This window comes from Megascapheus bottae, chromosome 22, assembly GCF_031878675.1.
Source record: "Megascapheus bottae isolate mThoBot1 chromosome 22, mThoBot2.hap1, whole genome shotgun sequence".
NCBI lineage: Eukaryota > Metazoa > Chordata > Mammalia > Rodentia > Geomyidae > Megascapheus > Megascapheus bottae.
This window is the reverse complement of record NC_143530.1, coordinates 32777629-32800916: the sequence shown is the minus strand read 5'-3', so window position 1 is coordinate 32800916 and position 23288 is coordinate 32777629. Positions and strand designations below refer to the sequence as shown.

At 41.3% G+C, this 23288-nt stretch overlaps 1 protein-coding gene across 2 annotated transcripts in view; it reads right to left on the bottom strand.

Moving 5' to 3' along the window:
* Positions 1 to 1623: 1623 nt before the first annotated feature.
* LOC150048479 (N-acetyllactosaminide beta-1,6-N-acetylglucosaminyl-transferase) overlaps positions 1624 to 23288 on the bottom strand; it is a 45636-nt gene continuing 23971 nt past the window's right edge. For both annotated transcript variants that reach the window (XM_090356465.1, XM_090356464.1), the window contains exons 2-3: positions 6518 to 6610; positions 1624 to 4125 (exon numbers count right to left, since the gene is read on the bottom strand). In XM_090356465.1, coding sequence (XP_090212591.1) covers positions 3935 to 4125; positions 6518 to 6610 — 284 coding nt within the window. In that variant the 3' untranslated portion in view covers positions 1624 to 3934. The remainder of the gene's footprint in view (positions 4126 to 6517; positions 6611 to 23288) is intronic.

The window sequence follows — 23288 nt, the reverse complement described above, 5'->3', positions numbered from 1 at the left end:
TTTTCATTTTAGTTTAAAAATATTTTTTCATCTTAAAAGGTGCACAAGATGGCCTTAAACAAAGATGTTCTCCTCAGCATTTGTTGTTTTCTGTATGTTCATTAGAGGCAATATTTATTTCAAAAACTTACAATTAAAATTTTGCTAAAAACCTTGGCTTTAGCCAGGCGCCAGTGGCTCATACCTGTAATCTTAGCTACTCAGGAGGATCTGAAGATCGTGGTTCAAAGCCAGCCCGGTCACAAAAGTCTGTGAAACTCTTATCTCCACTTAACCACCAGAAAACTGAAGTGGCGCTGTGGCTCATGGGGTAGAGCTCTAGTCTTGAGCTGAATAGTTCAGGGACAATGCCCAGACCCAGAGTTCAAGTCCCAAAACTTAAACAAACAAACAAACAAACAAACCTTGGCATTTGGTAATTACAATTAGAGATATTTCATTATCTTCAACTAGCTGTACAAGGGGTTTTAGTTTAACATATCCACTTATATTTACAATGCACCTTGATCAGCCACCTTTTCCATTATTCTTCCCCCTGAAATTGTAATTTGTTTTGTGGGTCATGGGCCTTGAACTCGGCCTGGGTGTTGTCCCTGAGCTCTTCAGCTCAAGGCTACCCTTGAGCCAAGCCCCACTTTCCGGTTTCTAGAGGTTAATTGGAGATAAGAGTCTCAGGTCGTTTTGTGCCCAGGCTGGCTTTGAACCTTGATCCTCAGATCTCAGCCTCCTGAGTAGCTAGGATTACAGGCGTGTTCCACCACACCCAGAGATATTATAATATTAACATGACTCTTTTCTCTAAAATTGTGTCTTGGATTAAAAAAATAAGTACAAAAGGCAGGCAATTTTTTTAAAAGTCTATATTCTCCTAATTTTAAGATGATGTAACTAAAACTTACCTTTCATCTCCCCCTCTTCTCTGTCATTCTTAATATCCCCCCCCCAGCAATGTACTAAAGGAAAGGTCAATTATTTTTTCAGTGAACGGATTGCTTTTAGACCACCTAAGCATGCATACATACTTTTTTGTTACTTGTTATTGTAAAAGTGATGAGTTACAGTTACATAGGTCACGAGTACATAGCTTTTAGAACAGTCGCCTCTTCCATTGTTCTCTCCCAGCTTTTCCTTCCTGACCCCACTCCCCCCAAATTATATAGTTCGTTTTCAACATTGTGTCTAGGGAGTCTCTGCTGCTTTTGTTCACTCTTTGTCCCATTTCTGTGCTTCCTCCTTACCACACAAGACCTCATGTTTCCACTTCTTGGAGTTCATTTTGATAAATATCATTTTATATGATTATGTCTTGCATTTCTCTTCTTTCTCTCTTTTGTTTTTGCCAGTCCTGGGCTTGAGCTCAGGGCCTGAGCACTGTCCTTGGACTTTCTCAAGGCTAGAGCTCTACCACCTGGGCCTCAGAACCTCTTCTGGCTTTTTTTCTATGTATGTGGTACCAAGGAATTGAACCCGGGTTTTCATGCATACTAGGCAAACACTCTACCACTAGGCCACACTCCTGGGTCCTCTCTCTCTTTTTTTAATGATAGAAGTGCATGGCTGACCATGGTTTTTAGTGACTAGTAAAGATCCACAAATAACCACAGACCCAAATATCCCCAGAGATGGAAAACAATATATTAATTTATTTCCAACACAAAATACAGAACATCATTAAAAAGAAAGATGGGTACAGTAGTTTCAGGGCATCTCACTGGGCTTACACAAACCCACTCTCAAACATAAATTCTTCCAACAAGAAAGAATTTTAGATTCAGGAGATAGGACCAGCCATGTATATGTAAACATCTTCTGCTCTAGAATGTTTCCTCATCATACACGAGAAAAATCCAGTGTAAAGCATTTCTTCTCAGGTGCTGCCATTTAAACATCAAGTTGAAAAGACCCTGTGACCTTGAATAGGGTCTTTACCTTTAACCCTTTATTCCTTAATACAAGTCCATTTTTTTTCAATAGCCAGAAAAAAAGTTCTACATCAAAGCCATTCCCTTTAAATATGATTGACATTCAACAAGTATAATTAGAGAAAAAATCAAATATTAATTAAGTATATCATTGCTTCTCATTATGATAAATAAATATTTAGGGATTCAGTAGATTAGAGCAAAACTAAAGTAGACGTCACATTTTTTTCCTCAGTAATAAGACTTTTTAAATTTTTCTCAATATAAACACTGAGACCATTCTTATAAACTACCTTCTATGGTATACTAAATATGGCTTTATTTTCTGTCTCTCAATATTTCACCTTGGGAAATAAACTGAGTAGATCAATAAGAGAATTTCAAATTCTCATACAATTTGTTTCCTAATGCTTCTTCAGCTCTCAAGACACAGTCACTTTTCTGCAAAGTGCAGTCATTAAAAATGTTGTCAAGTTTGTAAAAAAATAGGATGTACACAAGAGTGGGAAGAAAGCTAGGACACCAGAGCCTTTACTATTGGTCTCCTCCACCCTCTCTCTTTTGAATCACCTCTGGTTTAATTCTCAGTTTATAACTTCTATGTCCTTGGTCTGTGGTCACTGTACTTACGATTTCTTCCCTAGGAATGGATTTGATATAGACACTTTGTAAATTTCTCTGGAACAGGTTTTCCAAGGCTGACTTTATCATGAAGAGTTCTAGAGTGAAAAGGCTTCTCTCTCATTTAAGAAAAAAAAAATTGTGTGGGTACTCAGGCTTGAACTCAGGGCTAGGACACTCTCCCTTAGCTTTTTCATGCAAGGCTGCATGAGGCTCTACCACTTGAGCTACACCTCCACTTCTGGCTTTTTGGTGGTTAACTGAAGGTAAGAATCACTCGGACGCTCCTGCCTCTCTCTCAGACTGGCTTTGAATTGGGTGAGCCACCAGCACTGGGCTAAGCCCTCTCTCTTATTCCCTTCCCGTTTCCATAGGCACTCTAGAAATATCACTGCAGGTAGGCTGAATGAATGAATGAGTGAATGAGGGATAAATGACAGATGTTCACGCATAGCCAAAAGCTATGGGAGGCACCACTATCAGCCTTGTAAAGTTCCCAGAGAATTCTATGAGGCGATTAAAAGCACTGCAAGATTGAATTTGGTCTCTATATTTACAGAAGTATATGTCTGTCAGGACAGACTCCTAGAAGAAATTCCTTCAAGATGCTCGACTTGAGACTCCACTAGACTAGAGAAGGAAGGTGATAGGATATCTCCCTTCTTGGGAGGGACATTCTGGCATACAACAGAGAAATGTTTGGCATCCCCGAGGTCTTTTCTCTGTAGTAGTAGACAGTGACTCTTGTCTTTCAGCACATGCTGTCTTGCTAATGGCTTCATGTACAGAACTTCAGATACGGGGAACCTGGGTGTGCTCGTTTTGAAACTCAACAAGATCTGGTTTTGTTTGTAGCTTCTTTGTTTTGCAAGTGTTGGGGATTGAACCCAGGTCCTCATGAATACTGGGCAAATGTTCTACCACTGAGCCACACTTTAGCCTCTTTAGATCTGTTCTTGTTTCAAAGAAATGTATTGCCTAGAAAGCTGTTGTTATGCTTATTACGTGTGCTTGAGAGCAGAGTAGTGACTGTTAGTGTGTTTACAAAAAAGATTCCTTTTTCAAAAAATTCAAATGTCTTATCTTCCTAAGTATTATCTACCATTTTCCTTTCTATTAGGATCTAATTATGTGATGTGTATTTGGTAACATTGAATGTATCACTGATCATAGTAATAGCCTAACAAAGAAGTGAGCATGAAGAAATTGCCAGACTGGCCAAAGTGCCAGGATTGCTCTACCCAGCCATCCTGTTGTATTTTCACAGTGTCCAGTGGATAGTGTAGGTGTAATTCTGCAGCCGGGACCTAAAACGCTTAACATAACCAAAACCAAAGTCTCTTACAAAGAGGATCTTCATTCCAGCTGCAATTACCATTCAGAAGCATTCATTAAAAATACCAGCTGGGTTGTATCGCAGTTTCACTCTGATTAAGGGTTCTTTCTCGAAGCCTCAGTTCTAGGCATTCCACAGTTAGTGGGTATGTGTTAAGCTCAAACTTGTTAGCAAACAGGCTTTCTGAATTAATCAACCATTTTAAGTCTCCGTTTCCATAGATACAAATGCCATGTACATAGTGACCTGCAAAGGAGAGAAGAAAACATGGTCAAAACATGCTTGTTTTCCAAGGTCAAAGGTAGTGAGACTGGCAGAAAGAACTAATGATGATTGAGGAGCGAAAGCTGTGCCAAGTGTTAGGAAAAACAGATGAATTATGATTGGGAGGTTCTGGCTCACTGGGACAAGAGGTGCAAATATGATTTGAATAGATGAGAGTGAATCAGTTCAAGGGAGTTGCACGGCAAGTGTCATGAGGCGTCTGAGTGTCAGGGAATGAGATATGGATGAGAGGTTTTAGATGTGTACTCATGGGTTTTCTGAGTGCATTTGGAGCCTTGGTCCAGTCTGTCCAAGTGTCTACTTTCTATCTCCACTCACATGTGTAATAAATCCCCAATGTATGTCAAAACTGATTTTCTTTTGAGACAGTGTTGCAATGTATAGTGCAGGCTGCCCTCAAATTTCTGATCTTCCTGTCTCAGCTTCCCAAATCCTGGAGCTACAGATGTGAACCACCATACGCTTTAGCACTGACCTTTTGTTGTTGTTTAAACTGGTCCTAGGGCTTAAACTCAGTGTGGGGGAACTGTCCCTGAATTTCTGTGCGCTTGAGCTACAGCTCCACATCTGGCTTTTGGGGTAATTAATTAGAAATAAGAGTCTCACAGTCTTTCCTGCCCACACTAGCTTTGAACCTTGATGCTTAGATCTCAGCCTCCAGAGTAACTAGGATTACAGTGTAAATGAGTGCTGGCAATTGGCAACACTCAACTTCTTTCCCCTCCCGGCTCAGGTCCTGGGGTTTGAACTCAGGGCCTGCGTACTGTCTCTGAGCTTGTTTTGCTCAAGGCTCTCACTCTACCACTTGAACCACAGCACCACTTCTGGTCTTTTCTGTGTATGTGGTACTGAGGAATCAAACCCAGGGCTTCATGCATGCTAGGTGAGCACTCTACCCCTAAGCTACATTTCCACCCCAGCACTGAACTTCTTAATCTCCTTGCTGCAAGCCTGTTCCTTTCCATGTCTCCCGCCTCATCTCATATTCTTCAGTGTCAGGAGTGCTTCACAGCCCACCTCCATCAACTATCTGTCTGCTCAACCTTCACAAGAGTAACAGGATTCACCCACCTGTCACTTCCATCACTCCCAGCCCTGTGGCCCCATGCACCTCCATCTTTCTATCCAAAGTGCAGTAATGGTGGGATCCCTGACTGACCCCCTGGCCCAGTCATATTCCATCCTCCTTACAAAACACAGAGATAGTCTTCTACAGAGTTAAGTGGAGCATTCATCTCTCCACTCCTGCACACGGGGCCTGCTCCCCGAGAAGACTCATGCACTCTCACTCTCCCAGAGCCCACCGTGTACCCCATATCCTCAGCCTTGGGTCTCTGAGAAGCTGAAGCCTTCCTTAATTGCTTCTTCCTCTTCCTCACCCATTTTTCTCATAGTCCTTTTTTACCCCTTACGCACACACAATGCACATGCATCTGATGTATCTGACATATATGCATGTGTATACACTCATATCTATAATATGTTACATAGAAACAGATACAATATCTATGCATGAAAATTTATAAAACTATCAGATATGTTATATATAGGAATGTTTTATATATAGCTTCATTTAAGCATATATAAAACTGATGTATTCATTATATATACATATATATATATATACTTCATATGTATGTATCATTACCAAGAAGGAAAATAGTACTGTTTATTTGTTTATTGTAGCTCTTTCCAGATATCATTTTTGTTTGCTCCTCAGGCTGGGCTATAAGCTCAAACCATTTTGTTCATGTATGCATTTGGACAAATTATGGTTCCTATGAGATGTTAAGTTAATAGTTGCCAGCTGAAAGGATGGAGAGGGTGGGTGGAGGCTTGCAGAGTTGGGGGACAGGTAGATGTGGGCAGCATTGAGGTGGACAAAGGTTTCAGAAAGATCTGAGGACAATCTTTGGAATAGTTGTGGTGAGATTTTTCTGCTAAAACCAGGAATTCTATTGGGAATGGGTTAGAAAGAAGAAGAGAAGGAAGTCGGAACTATTTTATTTTGGCATGTAACAGAGCACTCATTGGTCAACTGACATAAAGGAAAGGGTTTATTTGGGTTTTTATCCTGAAAGTATGGAGGAGCCTTGAAGACTTTTGAACAGGAGAATCAAATGATAATATAGCATGACAGTATCCTGAAGTTACTTCTCTACTTCTCTAGGTAAGGGTAGAGAATGTCTGACTGAAACTTACTTTCAAGAGAGTCTATGTGTTGAAGTCTCTGGCTTCTCTGTTTAGCAATCAGCTGGTTGGTCACCCCATTCCTATAGTTCTGAGAACCCCAGTGTTTGTTCCCCATCTCCCACCAGCCCCCACAGCAGGTTGACCTAAAAGCCGGCCTCACCATGGCAGCCTCCATGTGTGGTCTCCATGTCCATCCACTTCACAGCTCTGAGGTTACCAGTCCAGGATGCATTGGGCATGGAGCCAGGGACTCCTGCAAGGTGGATAAAGAAAAGTAAGAACCACAGGACAAGGCCATCCATTGCCACTACTCAGCCTCCCATTCATGCTTCTTTTTATTCCCTTGACTATTCTTCAGACCTCATGGGATTGCTGTGTGTGGGAAAGAGGCCACCAATCAGGTATGTGGGCAGCTTCCTCACCTTTACAAAGGTCAGGAAAATGGTACTCTGAGCCCACAGCGGGAACATGACAGTGAAGCCACTTCCACCTGGAGAGACCAGGATCAAACCTCTGACTTTGCTGGGCTCAAGTCTGTAATCCTAGCAAATCAGAAGGCTGAGATCTAAGGATCAAGGTTCAAAGCCAGCCTGGGTACAAAAGGGCCTGAGACCCTTATCTCCAATTAACCTCTAGAAAATGGGAAGTGGGGCTTGGCTCAAGGGTAGGGCGGTGGCCTTGAGCTGAAGAACTCAGGGACCGTGCCTAGGCCCAGAGTTCAAGCCCCATGATACACAAAACAAAACAAACAAAAAAAAACCTCTGACCTCAAAGCTGTGAGGTGACACATTTTCATTCAACCTGCTAAGTTTGTGGTCACTGATTGCAGCTCAAGCAGAAAACAAATTTGCATACTAACATGAAAAAAAAGTACTTGAAAGGATTTTTTTCATAGCTGAACATGAAAACCAGACAAGGCTATTTTTTTCTTTTTTTTTTTCTTTTTTTTGCCAGTTCTGAGGCTTGAACTTAGGCCCTGAGCACTCTCCCTGAGTTTCTTTTGCTCAAAGCTAGCACTCTACCACTTAAGCCACAATGCCACTCCTGGCTTTTTCTGTTTATTTGGTGCTAAGGAATTGAACCCAGGTTACCATGCAGGCCAGGCAAACACTGTACCACTAAGCCATGTTCCCAGCCCTAGGCCAATTTTTTATTAGCATACATTAGCTATATATCATAACAGTTCTACAAATGCAGATAATGTATTCCGATCAATTCCCCCACCCTATCACTGTCCCTTATCCCCTCTTCCTTCTTCAGGGCTGATAAAACCAATTAATAAGATTGGGCTTTCAAATTCTAATATAACCTTTCTTCCTTCAAAGCATTAGTACAAACTTGGATTTCAAAAGATTAAAACAACTATGTTCTTTTGCCTTGTGGTCACGTTAATTATAGGATGCTCTAAATATAGAATTGGATCCATGTCTCCCAACTGAAAGGTATAGTTTCAAGCTACAGTCTTCCCTGTAAATCACTGTGGTCTTACCCCTATAAAGCTAGCTAGATCAGAGAACTGGGCTTTGAAGACAGATCAGGCAGTGAAGTCTCTGAGACCCTTATATCCAAAGAACCAGCAAAAAGCTGAAAGTAGAGTTGAATTTCAAGTGGTAGAGCATGAGCCTTAACCAAAAAAGGTCAGAACAGTACCCAGGACCTTAGTTCATGCTCTAGTATTGGCAGAAAAAAAAAATTAGTGCTTGCTTGTTCTAAAAGAAGCCCTTGGTTTTGTTCTTGCCACAAACTTTTAAAGAATTTAGATTAAAAACTTGCCTTAGTTGAGGCCAAGTGTGAAGGGCGGGGAATCTGGAATGAAGACAGAGAATTTGGTTTATTTTATTTACGTCAGCAAGACTAGCTGACGTGGGTGATGTTCTTAACTCTATTTAGATTAAATAATAACTACATTTGAAATGTGTCAATGAAACATTTCGCAGACAAAGCATCTCTTCACTTTCAAGTGACTACATTTTTTTCCAGTCCTAGGGCTTGAACTCAGGGCCTGGGCAAATATTGAACTTTTTTTTGTGTGTGTGTTGGTCAGGGGCTTGAACTCAGCCTGGGTGCTGTCCCTGAGCAATTCAGCTCAAGACTACAGCCCTACCATGAAGCCAAGCCCCACTTCCCGTTTTCTAGAGGTTAATTGGAGGTAAGAGTCTCAGGTCCTTTAGCAGTGGACCCAGCCCTGAATTTTAATAGACCTCTTCAACTACCTCAGGAAGATGGCCTGCTCCCCCTGCTGCTGGGAAAGAGCCTGTACTCTGCAGGAAGCCAGGCCTCCCTGGAACTGATGCTCCTGGCTGTCACAGAACTATTGATGTCACAGCATGTGGACAACCCAGATTTCCAATCACAGAGCAAGCAATGGTCCAATGTAGATGGCCCATTCACCTGTCTCTACCACTGATGGTGAGGCCCGCACAGCTTGTCTGTATCAGACAGGCCTGCCCTGGTTTTCCAATAGGCCAATAACCTAATATTGGGATACATTTCTTTTGCCCTCTTTGCAAGGGCCAGCTCATTTCCAGCTGTCTGTAGCAGCTGCTTGGTATCCACTGTTCTTTTTTAAAAAAATTATTATTATTATTATTTGCTTTTGGTATCTATTCTACTGGCAGAACCTTAGAAACTGCTTGCCCAATGGGAGACCGCTTGCCCAGTACAATATGCCCATAAGCAATGTATTTTGACTTGGGCTAGAAGATACAAGTAGCCTACCCACCCCATCACTTGTTCTGAGATCTAGTTGCACCTTCTGCTCACTCAGCCTTTTCTCACTCTCAGTCTCTTTTCTCTTTTCCTTTGGAATTGTCCTCAGTCCAATCCTTCCGACAGAACAGAGGCTGACCTAGGAATTCTGGAATTTAACTCAGATTGGTACGAGCCAGCTGGGCATCCTTGAACACCTCTAGTACTCACTGCTTCAATGGTGTCTGTGGGTCAGTGGTTGTAAATTTAGACTGTAAACCACAGGAAAAACATGACATCACCTGTCTTTCTCACGTGCATAGGTTGTGAAGAGGGGTTTCATAAAGCAATACTTAGGTTTATTACATGGAATGAGCTTGTTTGTTTTATGCTCCTGTCTACTCTAGTTTCATTAAAAAAAAAATTCTGGCCCCAAAAAGCCAAAATGATTTCAGTATCCTCTTCTGCACTATGACTCCTAGTTGAAAAATATTGGACTTGATTCTAATCTTGTTCGTGTGTGTGTGTGTGTGTGTGTGTGTGTGTGTGTGTGTGTGTGTGCCAGCAGGGTCCTTTAGCGAGAGAGCTACCACTTGCATCGTAGCTCCACTTCCAGCTATTTGGTGGTTAACTAGAGTTAAGAGGCTCATGGACTTTCCTGCCCAGACTGGCTTTGAACCATGATCCTCAGATCTCATCTTCCCGAGTAGTTTGGATTCCAGGTCTGAGCCACTGGCACCTGGCCACAGTTATTCTTTTCTTTTCTTTTTCTCTTTTTCTGGTAGTAACTGGGGTTTGGATTCAAGCTCTTGAACTTGCGAAGCAGATACCCTACAATATAAGTTATGTCTTGTGCCTTTTATCTTTTATTATTTTTTGAATATTGTTTATGTCTGGGGCCAGCCTGTATCAGAATCCTCCTACTTATTTCTATTACATAACTAGGATGATATGTATACCACCACACTCAGCTTGTTTGTTGAGATGCGGGGCTTATGAGTTTTGATCCACTATCCTCCCAATCTATCTCCAGTGTGGACAGGATTATAGGCATGCACTACCACACCCATTCATTGACTACTATTGTCCTTGCCTGTCAGGAGACTAGGAGGTAGGTATGTGGCTGTATGGATATCTACTCTCTCAGTTCACAAGCAGCCTAGGAAGGGCCATCCTTTTTATTTTATTATTATTATTATTTCTAGGCTACATGAAGCAAAATAGAAGACTACCAATATTATTAGAGAAAACACTTCACTCCAAAAAAAATACAGTTCTCTCATTTGCTCTTCACAGGCCTATGTAAATAGAACATTTGGGATAAAGTTTTGTAGAGTAAGCAGGAATGTTTTTCTTGGGTCTCAGCCTTGGTAATGGTGTTTGTCAAATAAATGAATATGTTGGTTTTTGTTTCTTTTTGCCAGTCCTGGGTTGAGCTCAGGGCCTGAGCCTTGTCCTTGGACTTTCTCAAGGGTAGAGCTCTACTGCTTGAGACTCAACACCACTTCTGACTTTTTTCTATGTATGTGGTACCAAGAAATTGAACTCAGGTCTTTGTGCATGCTAGGCAAGCACTCTACCACTAGGCCAAACTCCCCACCCCTGACTATGCTCTTTGAAAAGCAAGCATTATTTATATTTACTTAACTTATTGTTCTCACATGGTTTGGTCCTCGCTGTAGGAGACCTGTGTGTGGCAACAAGTTCATTTTCTTTCACTTAAGAAATACACATGAGGGTTGTTTTAGTCCCCCCACCCACACACACACAATTTATTCTCATGCTTGTTAGGCAGATACTGTGCTTGAACGCAGCCCCTAGACCTTTTTGCTTCAATTACTTTTTTTTGTTTGTTTGTTTTTTTGCCAGTCCTGGGCTTGAGCTCAGGGCCTGAGCACTGTCCTTGGACTTTCTCAAGGCTAGAGCTCTACCACTTGAGCCTCATCACCACTTCCAGCTTTTTTCTATGTATATGGTACCGAGGAATCGAACCCGGGTCTTCATGCATGCTAGGCAAGCACTTTAACCACTAGGCCAAACTCCCGGCCCTTCAATTACTTTTTGATTAAGGTTTCACATATCATTAGGCCAATGTGGGCTGTGAACTTCAGGTGCATACCACTGTATCCAGCTTTTATTGGCTGCAATGAACATCTTGCTAACTTTTTGCCTCGGCTGGCCTTGAACCATGATCCTCCAATCAGTTTTCTAGGATCCCAGGAATGAGGCACCTCTGTGGGTGAATATCAAATAGCCAATGCAAATGAGAGTGTAGTGAAAGAGTTGGTGCTGGGAAGGAAATTAGGACAAATCTAGAAAATCAATACATAAATAGGTGAGAAAGGCTTCGATAATCTCCAACTCCTTTGGCCTTTGTAACCAATATTTTCAAAATAAGGAAGTAATTTTAAAGTGCAGAAATCTGGATATGAAGCAATTTACCATGAGATTTATGACTAGTCACAGAACATTGCATTCAGATAGGATGTCTTATCTGTGCTTTTGCTGTTATTGGCTAAGTTTAAAGAACTACTTAGATATGAGAAATAATCTTTACACTTGTCATCAACAGCTGGCACTAGTAGGGCAGTACTTGTGGAAACTGAACCCTAGGGGCCCGTGAATGAATGCATGGAGAATGAGTGAGGTGAGTGGAAAACTGCTAGTTGTGTGATAGCTCAAGCTGAGTGTAACCTTATCAAAAGATGTGAATGAGTGCCTAAGGTTACTCCCTACTGTTCTCAGGTTTACGACCTCTACCCCCACCTGTACCCCCAATCCCTACTCAGTATCCTGTTATCTAGCTCTTTGAAAGATGCCCATTTGATCTGTTCCCTTCAGGGAAACTCAGGACTATCTGAGCCAATAAAAGCAGAAAGTGGGGAAAACATCTTCCAGTTCTTTATCATCATCAGTTAAATTCATTCCTCCCCCTTGGTGGTATTGGAATATTATTTAATATTAAAATATTAAATATGAGCTCTCATTGCTTGGCATTTCTTCATCCATCACCCCAGTATCTACTGGGCAGAGAGAGCAGGGAGTCAATTGGTAGAGCACCAGTCTTGAAAGGAAAAAGCTGAGAGACAATGCCCTAGCCCTGTGTTTAAGCCCCAGTGCTGGCACATACATAAACAAACAAGACAACAACAACAAACGTCATCTACTATGTCCAGCCTATAAAACTTCCTTTAATATTATGTTGTTTTAAATAAGTTTATAGACATCGATGAGCATAGGTTTATTTGGTGACTTAGCAACTGTGAATGTGGTACGAATTCAACGAAAGCAATACACAACATGTTCATTGTTCATTGCTGATTATATTTAATGATTAAAACGTTGAACATTACTGGGCATTGGTGGCTCAAGCTTGTAATCTTAGCTACTCAGGAGGCTGAGATTTGAGGATTCAAAGCTAGCCTGGGCATGAAAATCCATGAAATGCTCATCTGCAAAGAAAAATTTTCTAAAAAGTTGCAAGTAGAATTGTGACTCAAGCTGTAGAGCACTAGCCTTGAGCAAAATTGCTCAGGGACAGTGCCCAGGCTGAGATCAAGCTCCAAGACTGGCACCAAGAAAAACTGGACATTAATGATAACAAAATTTAGTGTCAAATAACTTGTAGCCTGTTTTGCTGATTATTGATTTTTTATTTTATTTATTTATTTATTTATTGGTCATGGAGCTCAAACTCTAAGCCTGGGCTCTGTCCCTGAGCTCTTTAGCTCAAGGATACCACTCTACCACACTGAGCCACAGCACCACTTCTGTTTTTTGGTGGTTAATTGGAGATAAGAATCTCATGGACTTTCATACCTGGGCTAGCTTTGAACCTCCATCCTCTGATCTCAGCCTCCTGAGTAGCTAGGATTACAGGCCAGAGCCTAACTTGATTGCTGTTGTTGTTGTTTTTTTTTTTTTTAAGATATTATAGTGGTGCATACCTATAACTACAGCACTTGGGCAGCAGAGGCAGATGGATTTCAAGTTGGAGCCAGAATGGTTTACATAGAATGTTCCAGGATAGTCTAGAATAGACAGTAAGACCCTGCCTTAGAAAACTAATCACCCAAAGAAATCAACCCCACCAAGTCTGAGCCCCCTGTCAGGAATACCTGGTTTGGGCATATCACCGGTGATGTTTTCCTAAATGCCTCCATGATTGAAATGTGTGGCAGTTCTAGAAGTCTTTTACTGATTATTTCTTCATAGGGTTTATAGAATATGACCATGACCATTCTTCACCAAGTAAGGACAGAATTTACTTTTCATCAAACTATACCAACTGGATCTATATTTTATTATTCAGGGATTTCAAAAGTAAAGTTCAAAGAAGAAACTAATTGATTTTCCAAGTGGCCCACATTAGCTAGTATTTACCCCTTGCCACACTTACCTTGCAATTTTTACTTTGTCTCCCGCTTAAAATGATTATTCTATCATTTGTAGGGAAAACAAAAGGGACACTAGCTATGAGAATGGATTTAAGAAAGGCACAAAAGTATAAAAAGTACAAAAAGAAAAAAGTACAAAGTAGAAAACTACACACACACACACACACACACACACACACACACACACACAAATACTTGCAAATAATTATTTAGAAAACATTATTTAAAAAGAAAAAAAAATGACTAGATCTCAGGAACTGGGTGTTGTACCTTAGCTTTTTCAAAAACTCAAGGTTGGTGGCTTTGAGCCACAGCTCCAAATCTGGCTTTTTGCAGGCCAACTGGAGATAAGAGTCTCGTGACCTTTCCTGTCTAGGATGACTTTGAATTCGGAATCCTTAGATCTCAGCCTCCTAAGTAGCTAGGATTTCAACCCTCAACCACCAGGTGTCCTTTGTTGGGTGGGTTGGGTTTGTTGTTCATTTTGGGTTTGGGGTATTTTTTCCCTTCTGATGCGGACCATCATAAACATGTGCTCGATTACTGAGCTAGCCCACACCCAACAGCATAACCACCCACTTGCTAAGTACTCCCCGGTAAGGACAGGTTGCTAATGACTGCTCATAAGTCACCTTTGTCATTGATATCTGTCTGTCTGTCTTTGTGTTTCCCTTAAGTCAAATGAGCTCAAGAACTTGTGTGCTTTTTTGTTTGTTTGTTTGTTTGTTTGTTTTTGCAGTCCTGGGGTTTGAACTCAGGGCCTGGACACTGTCCCTGAGTTTCTTTTTGCTCAAGGCTAGCACTCTACCACTTTGAGTCAAACCTCCATTCTGGGTTTCTGTTGTTTTTTTGTTTTGTTTTGTTTTGTTTTGTTGGTGGTTTATTGGAGATCGAAGTCTCACAGACTTTTCTGCCCAGATTGGCTTCAAACTGTGATCCTCAGATGTCAGCCTTCTGAGTAACAAGAAATGAACTACAGGAGTGAGCCATCGATGCCTGGCCCAACAACTGTTTACTTGGGACTTTTTATTTTATTAGATTGGAAACTAGAGACATTTTATTACTTGGCATACTTGAACATCAAACAGTAATTTTATTTACAGTAATTTATTTACAATTTGCGCACAGTAATTTATTTGCAATTTGAATTAGGTATTTTGCATCTCAAATGGCATCTTTTTTCCAGTTTTTGTGTGTCTTGTGTTTGGTAAAGCACACTATTAATTTTCTTATCATGGCCAGGCCTTTATTGGAATCATTGGAACTGAGCATGGCATGTTTTGTCTGTTACCTGGGGGAAAGTCCTTAAAAACTCCAGTAGTCAAATTTTGATCTTACTCTTCACTTTCAAAGAAAAGTACCAGGCTGAGCCCAGCTGGCTATGTATTAACAGTTCATTTGCAAATTGTTAACATCCTTCCAATTTTATGTCTAAGCAACCAAATAAGAAATTTTGTTCACTTGAGTCTGTTGTACAAGTTGCTAATCTGAGATTGGAGCCAATACCTGAAAGAAATATAATCTTTCTCTCTCTTCTCTGTCTCTCTGTCTCTGTCTCTCTCTCTCTCCCTGTCTCTGTCTCTCTCTCTCTTTCTGTCTCTCTCTCTGTCTCTCTCTGTGTCTCTGTCTCTGTCTCTGTTTCTGTTTCTCTCTCTCTCTCCCTCCCTCCCTCTCTCTCTCTGTTTTGCCAGTCCTGGGTCTTGAACTCAGGGACTGAACACTGTCCTTGGGCTTTCCTCAAGGCTAGTGCTCTACCATTTGAGCCTCAGCACCACTTCCGGCTTCTCCATGTATGTGGTACAGAGGAATGGAACCTGGGTCTTCCTGTATGCTAGGCAAGCACTCTAGCTCTAGGCCAAACTCCCAGCCCTTTTTTATTACCTTTAAGTACTCTTTCTTATATCTTAAGTACTTTTATTACCTTGTACAAAGAAATTGCCATTCAACAAAAGTTTATGAAAGTAATACATCTTGATCAATATCTCTCCTTTCATCCCTCTCAGCCCTGCTCTTTGCCTCAACCTTCTTCATTTTATAAGATATACATTGAATTTTATTATTTAATTCTTCCATAGGTTTCATCTTTTATATAGAAAAGCAGAGTGAATCTTTCATATATTCTGCTTATTCTATTTTATTTGTTCTATTTATTTATCAATTCTATGTATTCATTCTACTCTGCAAGTAAGAAAAACACTTAAATGAGCTCACAAAAGAAGAGAGCAGAAGAAATGTCTCTCTGTGTTCCTGGACTTGGAGCGTTTCCTTCGGTAGCCCCCCTGTTCCCATGTCCAAACTACACACTTCTTTTGGAAACATCTCTTTCATATGAACATTTGGATGCTCAATTAGAAGTTATACAGCAATATATAAACACATCTGATTTATGAGAAGAAAGAGGCTGTTAACCCCTTCTATCTGGGGAATATAATGTAACCCTTAGATTAATTACAGTTACAATAAAAATATATGAAAAAAGAAAAAAAAAGAAAAAGGCTGTTCACTATGAGAGGTAACTGACCAGGGCCCCTACACTCTCAGAATACTAGAAACATGGTTTCTTGTGCTACCTATCCAAATGCAGTTTGAAAATGTGCTGATCTGTTTGATTCTGATATGCATGGTTTTTGTTATTTTTTTTTCTCCTTGGCAGTTTTGGGGCTTGAACTCAGCCTTGTACTTGCTAGACAAACATTCTTTCCTGTAAGATATATGCCCCACTCCCAGTCTGCTTTGGCTTCACATTCCAGATACAGTCTACAGTTAATTTTGTCAGGGCTGGCCTTGAATCATGATCCACCTACCTCTATCTCTGGAGTAGTTGGCAATCCAGCTATATATAATCACAATGCTTTGTTTCCTTTTAAAAAGAAAATCCCCCCCCCACACACACACACATAAAGAGAAAGACAGAGACAGAGGGACAGAGAGACAGAGAGACTGAGAGAGGCACTATGCTCCATCCTAAGCACTGCTGCAAAACAACAGCCAACAAAAGAAGAAATGAAATATTCCAAGTCAAGAAGAGATGTTAGAGCCAGGCGCTGGTGGCTCGGGCCTGTAATCCTAGCTACTCAGGAAGCTAAGATCTGAGGATCCTGATTTGAAGCCAGCGCAGGCAGGAAAGTCTGTGAGACTCTTATCTCCAATTAACCGGAAAACAAGGAAGCAGAGCTGTGACTTGAAGTGGTAGAGCAAAAGCCTGGAGCAAAAGAGCTCAGAATGAGTACCAGACATGAGATTAAGTCACTAGGACCAGTACTGGGGAAAAAAAGGAATTCCTTTACCCCTAACACTATACCAAGAAAGGCCGATCCCACTAATTCAATTTACTACCAGTAAACAACAAATAATTGTGTGTGTGTGTGTGTGTGTGTGTGTATAATATCACTGATTTGCAAAAACAAAGGCAAAGAAAAATCAGTCTGAGTGGTGCACCTTAGAAATTTAATTTAGTGAATATATCACTTTTCCACAGATTGCTATGATAGGATTTGGATAAGGACTTTGGAATCAATCTTTGAAATGAGCAGCTTCTCATTGCTGAAAATTGTAAAGTCAACTCAAAGACTTATACTAACTTTTAAACTTTCTTGCTTTGCGTTTCTTGTACTGTGGAAAGACCCACAGTACAAAAGGACTATTGTCCATTCCTCTAGACTATTGTGTACATGGATAGATTTTTGTAAGAAGAGTGTAAAACTTCTCACTGTACTAGTAGCAAGGACAAATAAGACTGGTTTGAACATGGAGGCAATTGAACAATCAGAATGGGAAGGACATGGCTGGGCCAGAATGATGGTGAAAAGATTCTCTTTTCTTTCAAGTCGTGGCTATGTTGATTTCCTTTTCCATGAAACTACGTTCTAAACAGATCCTTTTCAAGTCCTTTGTGGAACATGGAAGGGTTTAGAAAAAACATAAAGCAACTAGTTAAGCCCAGTTCCTGCTCCTTTCCTGTGATGTGGTCTCAAAATAGAAGCTTGGGGAGAGGTGAAGGACCCTCCCTTCCTTGATGAGAGGAAGGGTGAGTGAATGCAATCATAATAATCAACAGAAATAGGTCAAAACAGAACCAGGTAATTTGATGGGAAGAGGAGAGTTGGAAGAGATGAGGGAGGAAGAGAGGAAGGGTGACACTGAGCCAGGTACATTGTATTTACACAGGCACTAGGTGCCCGTGTTTGTAATCCCAGCTACTCAGGAGAGGCTGAGATCTGATGGACTCAGTTGGAAGCCAAGCCAGGCAAGACAATCCATGCGCCTTATCTCTCATTAACCAGCAAAAAGTCAGAAGTGGATTTGTGGCTCAAGTGAAAGAGGGAAAATAAAGCTAAGGGACAGGGTCTAGATCAAGTGAGGGTGCTGTCACTGAGCATCTTTGCTCACATCTAGTGCTCATCCATTTAGAAGATGAGCTCCACTTCTGGTTTTCTGGTGGCTAATTGAAAATACAAGTCTCCTAGGCTTTCCTGCCTGGGCTGGCCTTGAATCTTGATCCTCAGATCTCATCCTCCACCCAGCACCAGGATATATTAATGACTTTATAATAAACACTTACCCTGGGATTCATAACAAGATAGGAATAATGGAATTTTGTATTTCCTTACATAGAGAAGGTACTCATTTCTGAGAATTGCACAGTCAACTCAAAGACGAATTGAATAAATATTTAACCTCTCACTTAACACCCCTCCTTTATTTTTATTCCATTTAATTCTCAAAACAACCTCTCTATGTAGTCATCATCATTGTGGACTATACAAGATGAAGAGTTGAAGGTTTGATGATCAAATTTCATGAAGCAAACAGAAGCCACGCTAATACTCATTACTGGATTTAGTTGACCCAAAGCCTCTTCTTCCTACTTCCTCAACATGCTATTTCCCACATCCTTTGAAAAGCCAGCCATAAGCTGCTGTCACCAAGTTTTCGCTTACAGAAACTTGCTTTCATTTTTGCTATTGGCCACTTTTTCCTCAACAAGTCTGTACCATAAGATAAACAGAACCAAGATTTCCTGGAAACATAGACAAGGTAGTGTCTGTAAAAGATGGTGTTCCTTATACAGTTCTGAAAAGTGTGTTCCCAAGACCAGAAGTACCAGTCTCCCCAGGGAATGTCTCAGAAATATAGATTCTGGGGACTGCTCTAGACCTGTAGAACCACAGACTCTGAAGTGAGGTAGCCAGCCTATGGAGGAACTCTGAGGCCCACTCAGCTCTAGGACCTCCTTACTTACTGCCTTATCTTACTGAATTTGCTTAACTTCCTGGGAACTAAGTTCTACTTGTTACCCTCATGATCAGAGTTGATCAAACTTAGTGAGAGTCAGCAGAAACTAAAGGGAGGGTCACCAAGTTGGGAGGAAAGATTTAAACCCAAGTTTTTTCTGGGTCTCAAACCCTCCAAACTAAAAGGTGAATGGAAGCAAATGTTTGGGTGTGATGTACAGAGACTAGGATACAGATATTAATGTGACAGAGGCAATTTAGATTTGAGTATGTGTTGACCATTGTTACAGACAATGATATATGTCAAAACATACTGCTAGCCTTGAGCTGAAGGGTGTAGGGACAATGCTTAGGCTGTCCCTGTTTAAGCCCTACAAAAAAAAGATTCATTTGTTTGTATGTTTTATGTTTTTGTCCCCGAGCTCTTCAGCTCAAGGCTACCACCCCCACTTCACATTTTCTAGTGGTTAATTAGAGATAAGAGACTCAAGGATTTTAGTGCCCAGGCTGGCTTGGAAGGCATGAGCCACCCCACCCAGCAGGATTCTTGTTTTCTGTTTCTTACCTTCTGAAGCGTAGGAGACAGAATCGTTTGGGCATTGATTCTCCCACTGAAGGAGGAGAATTTAAAGATTCTAGTGAAGCCAAGAATGCAAATACCACAAATGATTCTTCAAATGCTTATAGCTTCACCATGATTTGGCTACTTAAGTACTCTACAATCTAAATTTTCCCTCCCAGGTACTCAGCATCTTATTGGCATAAACCCTTCAATCTAAGTACTTAAGAGCTGGAAGCATCGTAGATACACATCTTCCCCCAAGATCCTAACCTGAATACCTGTATTCCTGGCCTGGGAAAAACCTAGAGCCCTTTACCATAGACACTGAACTAGCCAAACAGGTCCACATTCTTAACACAGTGTTTTGAAAATCCAGCTCACACTTATTACATATATTTAAGATTATCTGTGAAGGACTGACTCCTGCCTTATTCCCCCAGGTCAAGCAAAGTACCAGGTACGCTTGTACCTGCTTACCCGCAGGCAGGCCACTCTGACCAGGGCTCATCAGAAAGTCCCCCTCACTTCAGGCTGGGCATTTCACTTGGTGCCTGGCCAAGGACACTGCCCTTGGCCCCCAAGAGACCATAGCCTATTTTTAAATTTTCTGTTTCCTTGTTAAGATTCATGTAAACCCGTGGGAAGGACCATGCTCCTTGCTGGCAATGAATAGTTTCAACCTGTTGACGATCTAGTCCAATCTATTTCTTTTCTGTTCTCCTCCATTTTCCTGACAATTTGGCTATATAAAAGTGACATCATTTTACAACTCTGTTCAATGGACAAAACCCCATGGATTATATTTGTTTTTCCCCACGCTGGCAAAACTTGTGCCAATGTGGGTGACCTTAGGACCACAGAAAAAGAAATCTAAATGTTCTGGAGCTATTGACTGATGCTACATCACATCCTTTAGTATTTGTTTAGGATTCTCAATCTTGACTAACAATAGACGTGAAAGAAAGCTTCCTCTGTGGCTTTAGAAATGGAATTCTAAATCTGGGCTAATGTACAGAGAACACAATACATACTTTGAAAAGGACTGGGTTAGATCCAGCAACATCCAGATTGAAGGCCCAGAAAACCTTTGTGTGGAGAAGATAAACCTTCCAGAGAGTTTGGTGTTTACTTTTGTTAAGAGCTTCACCTGAAAGAATGTTTCAAGTTTCTTTCTATTACCTCTTCTTTCCCTTTCCTCTTCTTGTTGTCTTCTTTTCTTTCCTAAGGAGCACTCTTGATCAAATTAGGCAGAAGTCCCTTCTGCCTAATTTCACACAGGAATGCTATTAACCATAGATCTGACCGGATGTCGACTACAGGGGAAACTTAAGACATGTAGACATGTGGGTATACGGCAGAAACTGACTGGGAGTGTCTTCTGGTATTTTCTCTTGGCATTGAAGGCCCATGGTATTAAGGTCCCCTTGATGTAGGAGATAGACTTTGTAGATTTCTCTCTCATACACATTCCCTTCCCCCCCCCCCGCCTCAATATTTAACCTGTTCTTTAGTGTCAAAATGATCCTCTTGTTAGGTGGTATAGTGATACAGGGCTTGTGATGCCAGCACTCAGGAGGCTGAAGAAGGAGGATCCTGAGTTTTAAGCAAGCATGGATCACACTATAGATCTTGAGTTGAGAGTGTGGCCTAGAGGTAGAGAGAGCCCCCGGGTTCGATTCCTTGGTACCACATACACAGAAAAAGCCAGAAGTGGTGCTTTGGCTCAAGTGGTAGAGCCCTAACTTTGTGAAAGCTCAATGACAGTGCCAGACCCTGATCTCCAGTACTGGAAACAAACAAACAAACAAACAAACACTGTAGAACTTGTCTCAACACAGGGTAGCCCGGTGCCAGTGGCTTACACCTGTAATCTCAGCTACTTAGGAGGCTCAGATGTAAGGATTGAGGTTCAAAGTCATCCTAGGAAGGAAAGTCTGTGACTCTTGTCTCTAATTAAATACCAAAAAAAATACAAAAAACAAAAACTAGAAGTGGAGCTGTGGCTAAAGTGGTAGAGTGAAAAAGTTAAGGGACAGCGCCCAGGCCCTGAGTTCAAACCTCAGGAGTGACACAACAATTAATAAATGAATACAAACAACAAATGGTTGGGAATGTAGCTCATGGAAGAGTACTTGGCTGCCATGTGTGAGACCTTGGGTTTGATCCCCAGCACCTGTTGGGAGGGAGTGCTGGGATCAAACTTTCACATGCATGGCTGAGCTACTTGAGGGGTACACAGATACAAATGGAGCATTTCTTGCTCCAAAGGAGATCAAAGGTTGAGCCACTAGACAGGGGATATTTCCTTAAGTTTGTCATAACTCGGTGCTTTTAGCAGTGACTTGGGGTTCAGGAGAAATTGAGTTAGATCACCCAAGTGTCTGGTAGAGGATATGATAAATGACAATGCAGTAAGTAGCATCCAACAGAAGTACGGAAGAAGCAAGAGGGGTTAGGTAGAAATGAGAGGAAAGTCATACTTTATGAGATAATATTATTCAAAGCCAAGAACAAAAGGGATGATTTGCAGAAGTACACTGGGGACAAATTGAAGAAGTGTCTACGGCTAAGTTGGTGCTGAGTATGAACTATGAGAAGTCATATTTTAAAAGATGAGGAAGGTAGGTATCATAGGTAGAAGCCTGGAATCTTAGCTACTCGGGAGGCTGAGATCTGAGGATCTTGGTTTAAAGCCAGCTGGGGCAGGAAAGTCTATGAGACTACTATCTCATAGACTGATTAACCCTAAAATGCCAGAAGTGGAGCTGTGGCTCAAGTGATCCAGTGCCAGCCTTGAGCAAAAGAAGATAAGGGACAGTGCCCAGATCCTTCATTCAAGAACCAGTACTGGAGAGAGAGAGACAGAGAGAGACAGGGAAAGACAGAGAGACAGAGATACAGAGACAGAGATACAGAGACAGAGAGACAGAAAGACAGGATAAGGATAAAGGTAGGTGAGGCTCAGAAAGTGGAGGTGATATCATATTGTATGGTTATGATCCTGAAGATAATACAAAACCATAAATAGGGATTGAGGATAATTAAAATCCTTTACAATGTTTTCATATGCTCATAAGTGCAATAAAATAGTTATACAAGCACATATTAGGACTCAAGCATATTGGTAGATGCTGAAAACAATAATCTTTAAACATTTTGAGCCTTTAATATTTTTGCTTGCTTTGTTTTTTTTTATTTTAGTGTGTGTGTGTGTGTGTGTGTGTGTGTGTGTGCTGGTCTTAGAGCTCACAGGTAGAAACTCAGAGCTTAGGCACTGTTCCTGGGCTTTTTGGCTTACAGCTAGTACTCTTCTCACTTGAGCCACAGATCCAATGGCTAGTTAATTGTAGATAAAGTCTCATGGATTCAGATCTTAGACTCAATCCTCAGATCTCAGCCTCCTAAGTAGCTAGAATTACAGGCCTGAGTTCCTCAGAGATCCTTCTTGGTCTTTACCTCCATCTGTCGGGAATGGGTAAAGCGAGGAATGTGGCGCTGACTCCCTCATCAGCCCTATAGAATAAGATAGGGGGCATCTTGCTTCCCCTTTGGACCAGAAGTTTGCTTGATCCTAGAAGTCTGGTGAGAAAACATAGTAAAGCATGGAGTTGAGTGCATGTACCACAATGACAGAGAAAAGGAATGGGAAGAAGGCAGAAGAGCCTAGCATCTTCCTCCTCCTCTCCTCCTCCTCCTTTTCTTCATCCTTCTCTGAACCTGGTTTCTGTGCTTCTACTCTGAGAACCTTAACTGAAGGACATTTACAGCATCCACTGGCTCAGGGAAGGGGATAGATCAAAGCCTGTACCAGATGAGACACAAGGAATCCTAGAAGCCTGCAGAGGTTGTGGTATCCTTGTAACTCTCCATTCAGTACAGTGGCCCTTAAGAAATGTCAGGTTCTTGCTGTGTACACACACACACACACACACACACACACACACACACACACACCCATTTTCCAAATAATATTTATGTGAAGCTAGATTCTACAGCCCTTCTTATTTTTCCCCAACAATCCTTTTCCTGACTCCTTTTTCCTTTCTAGGA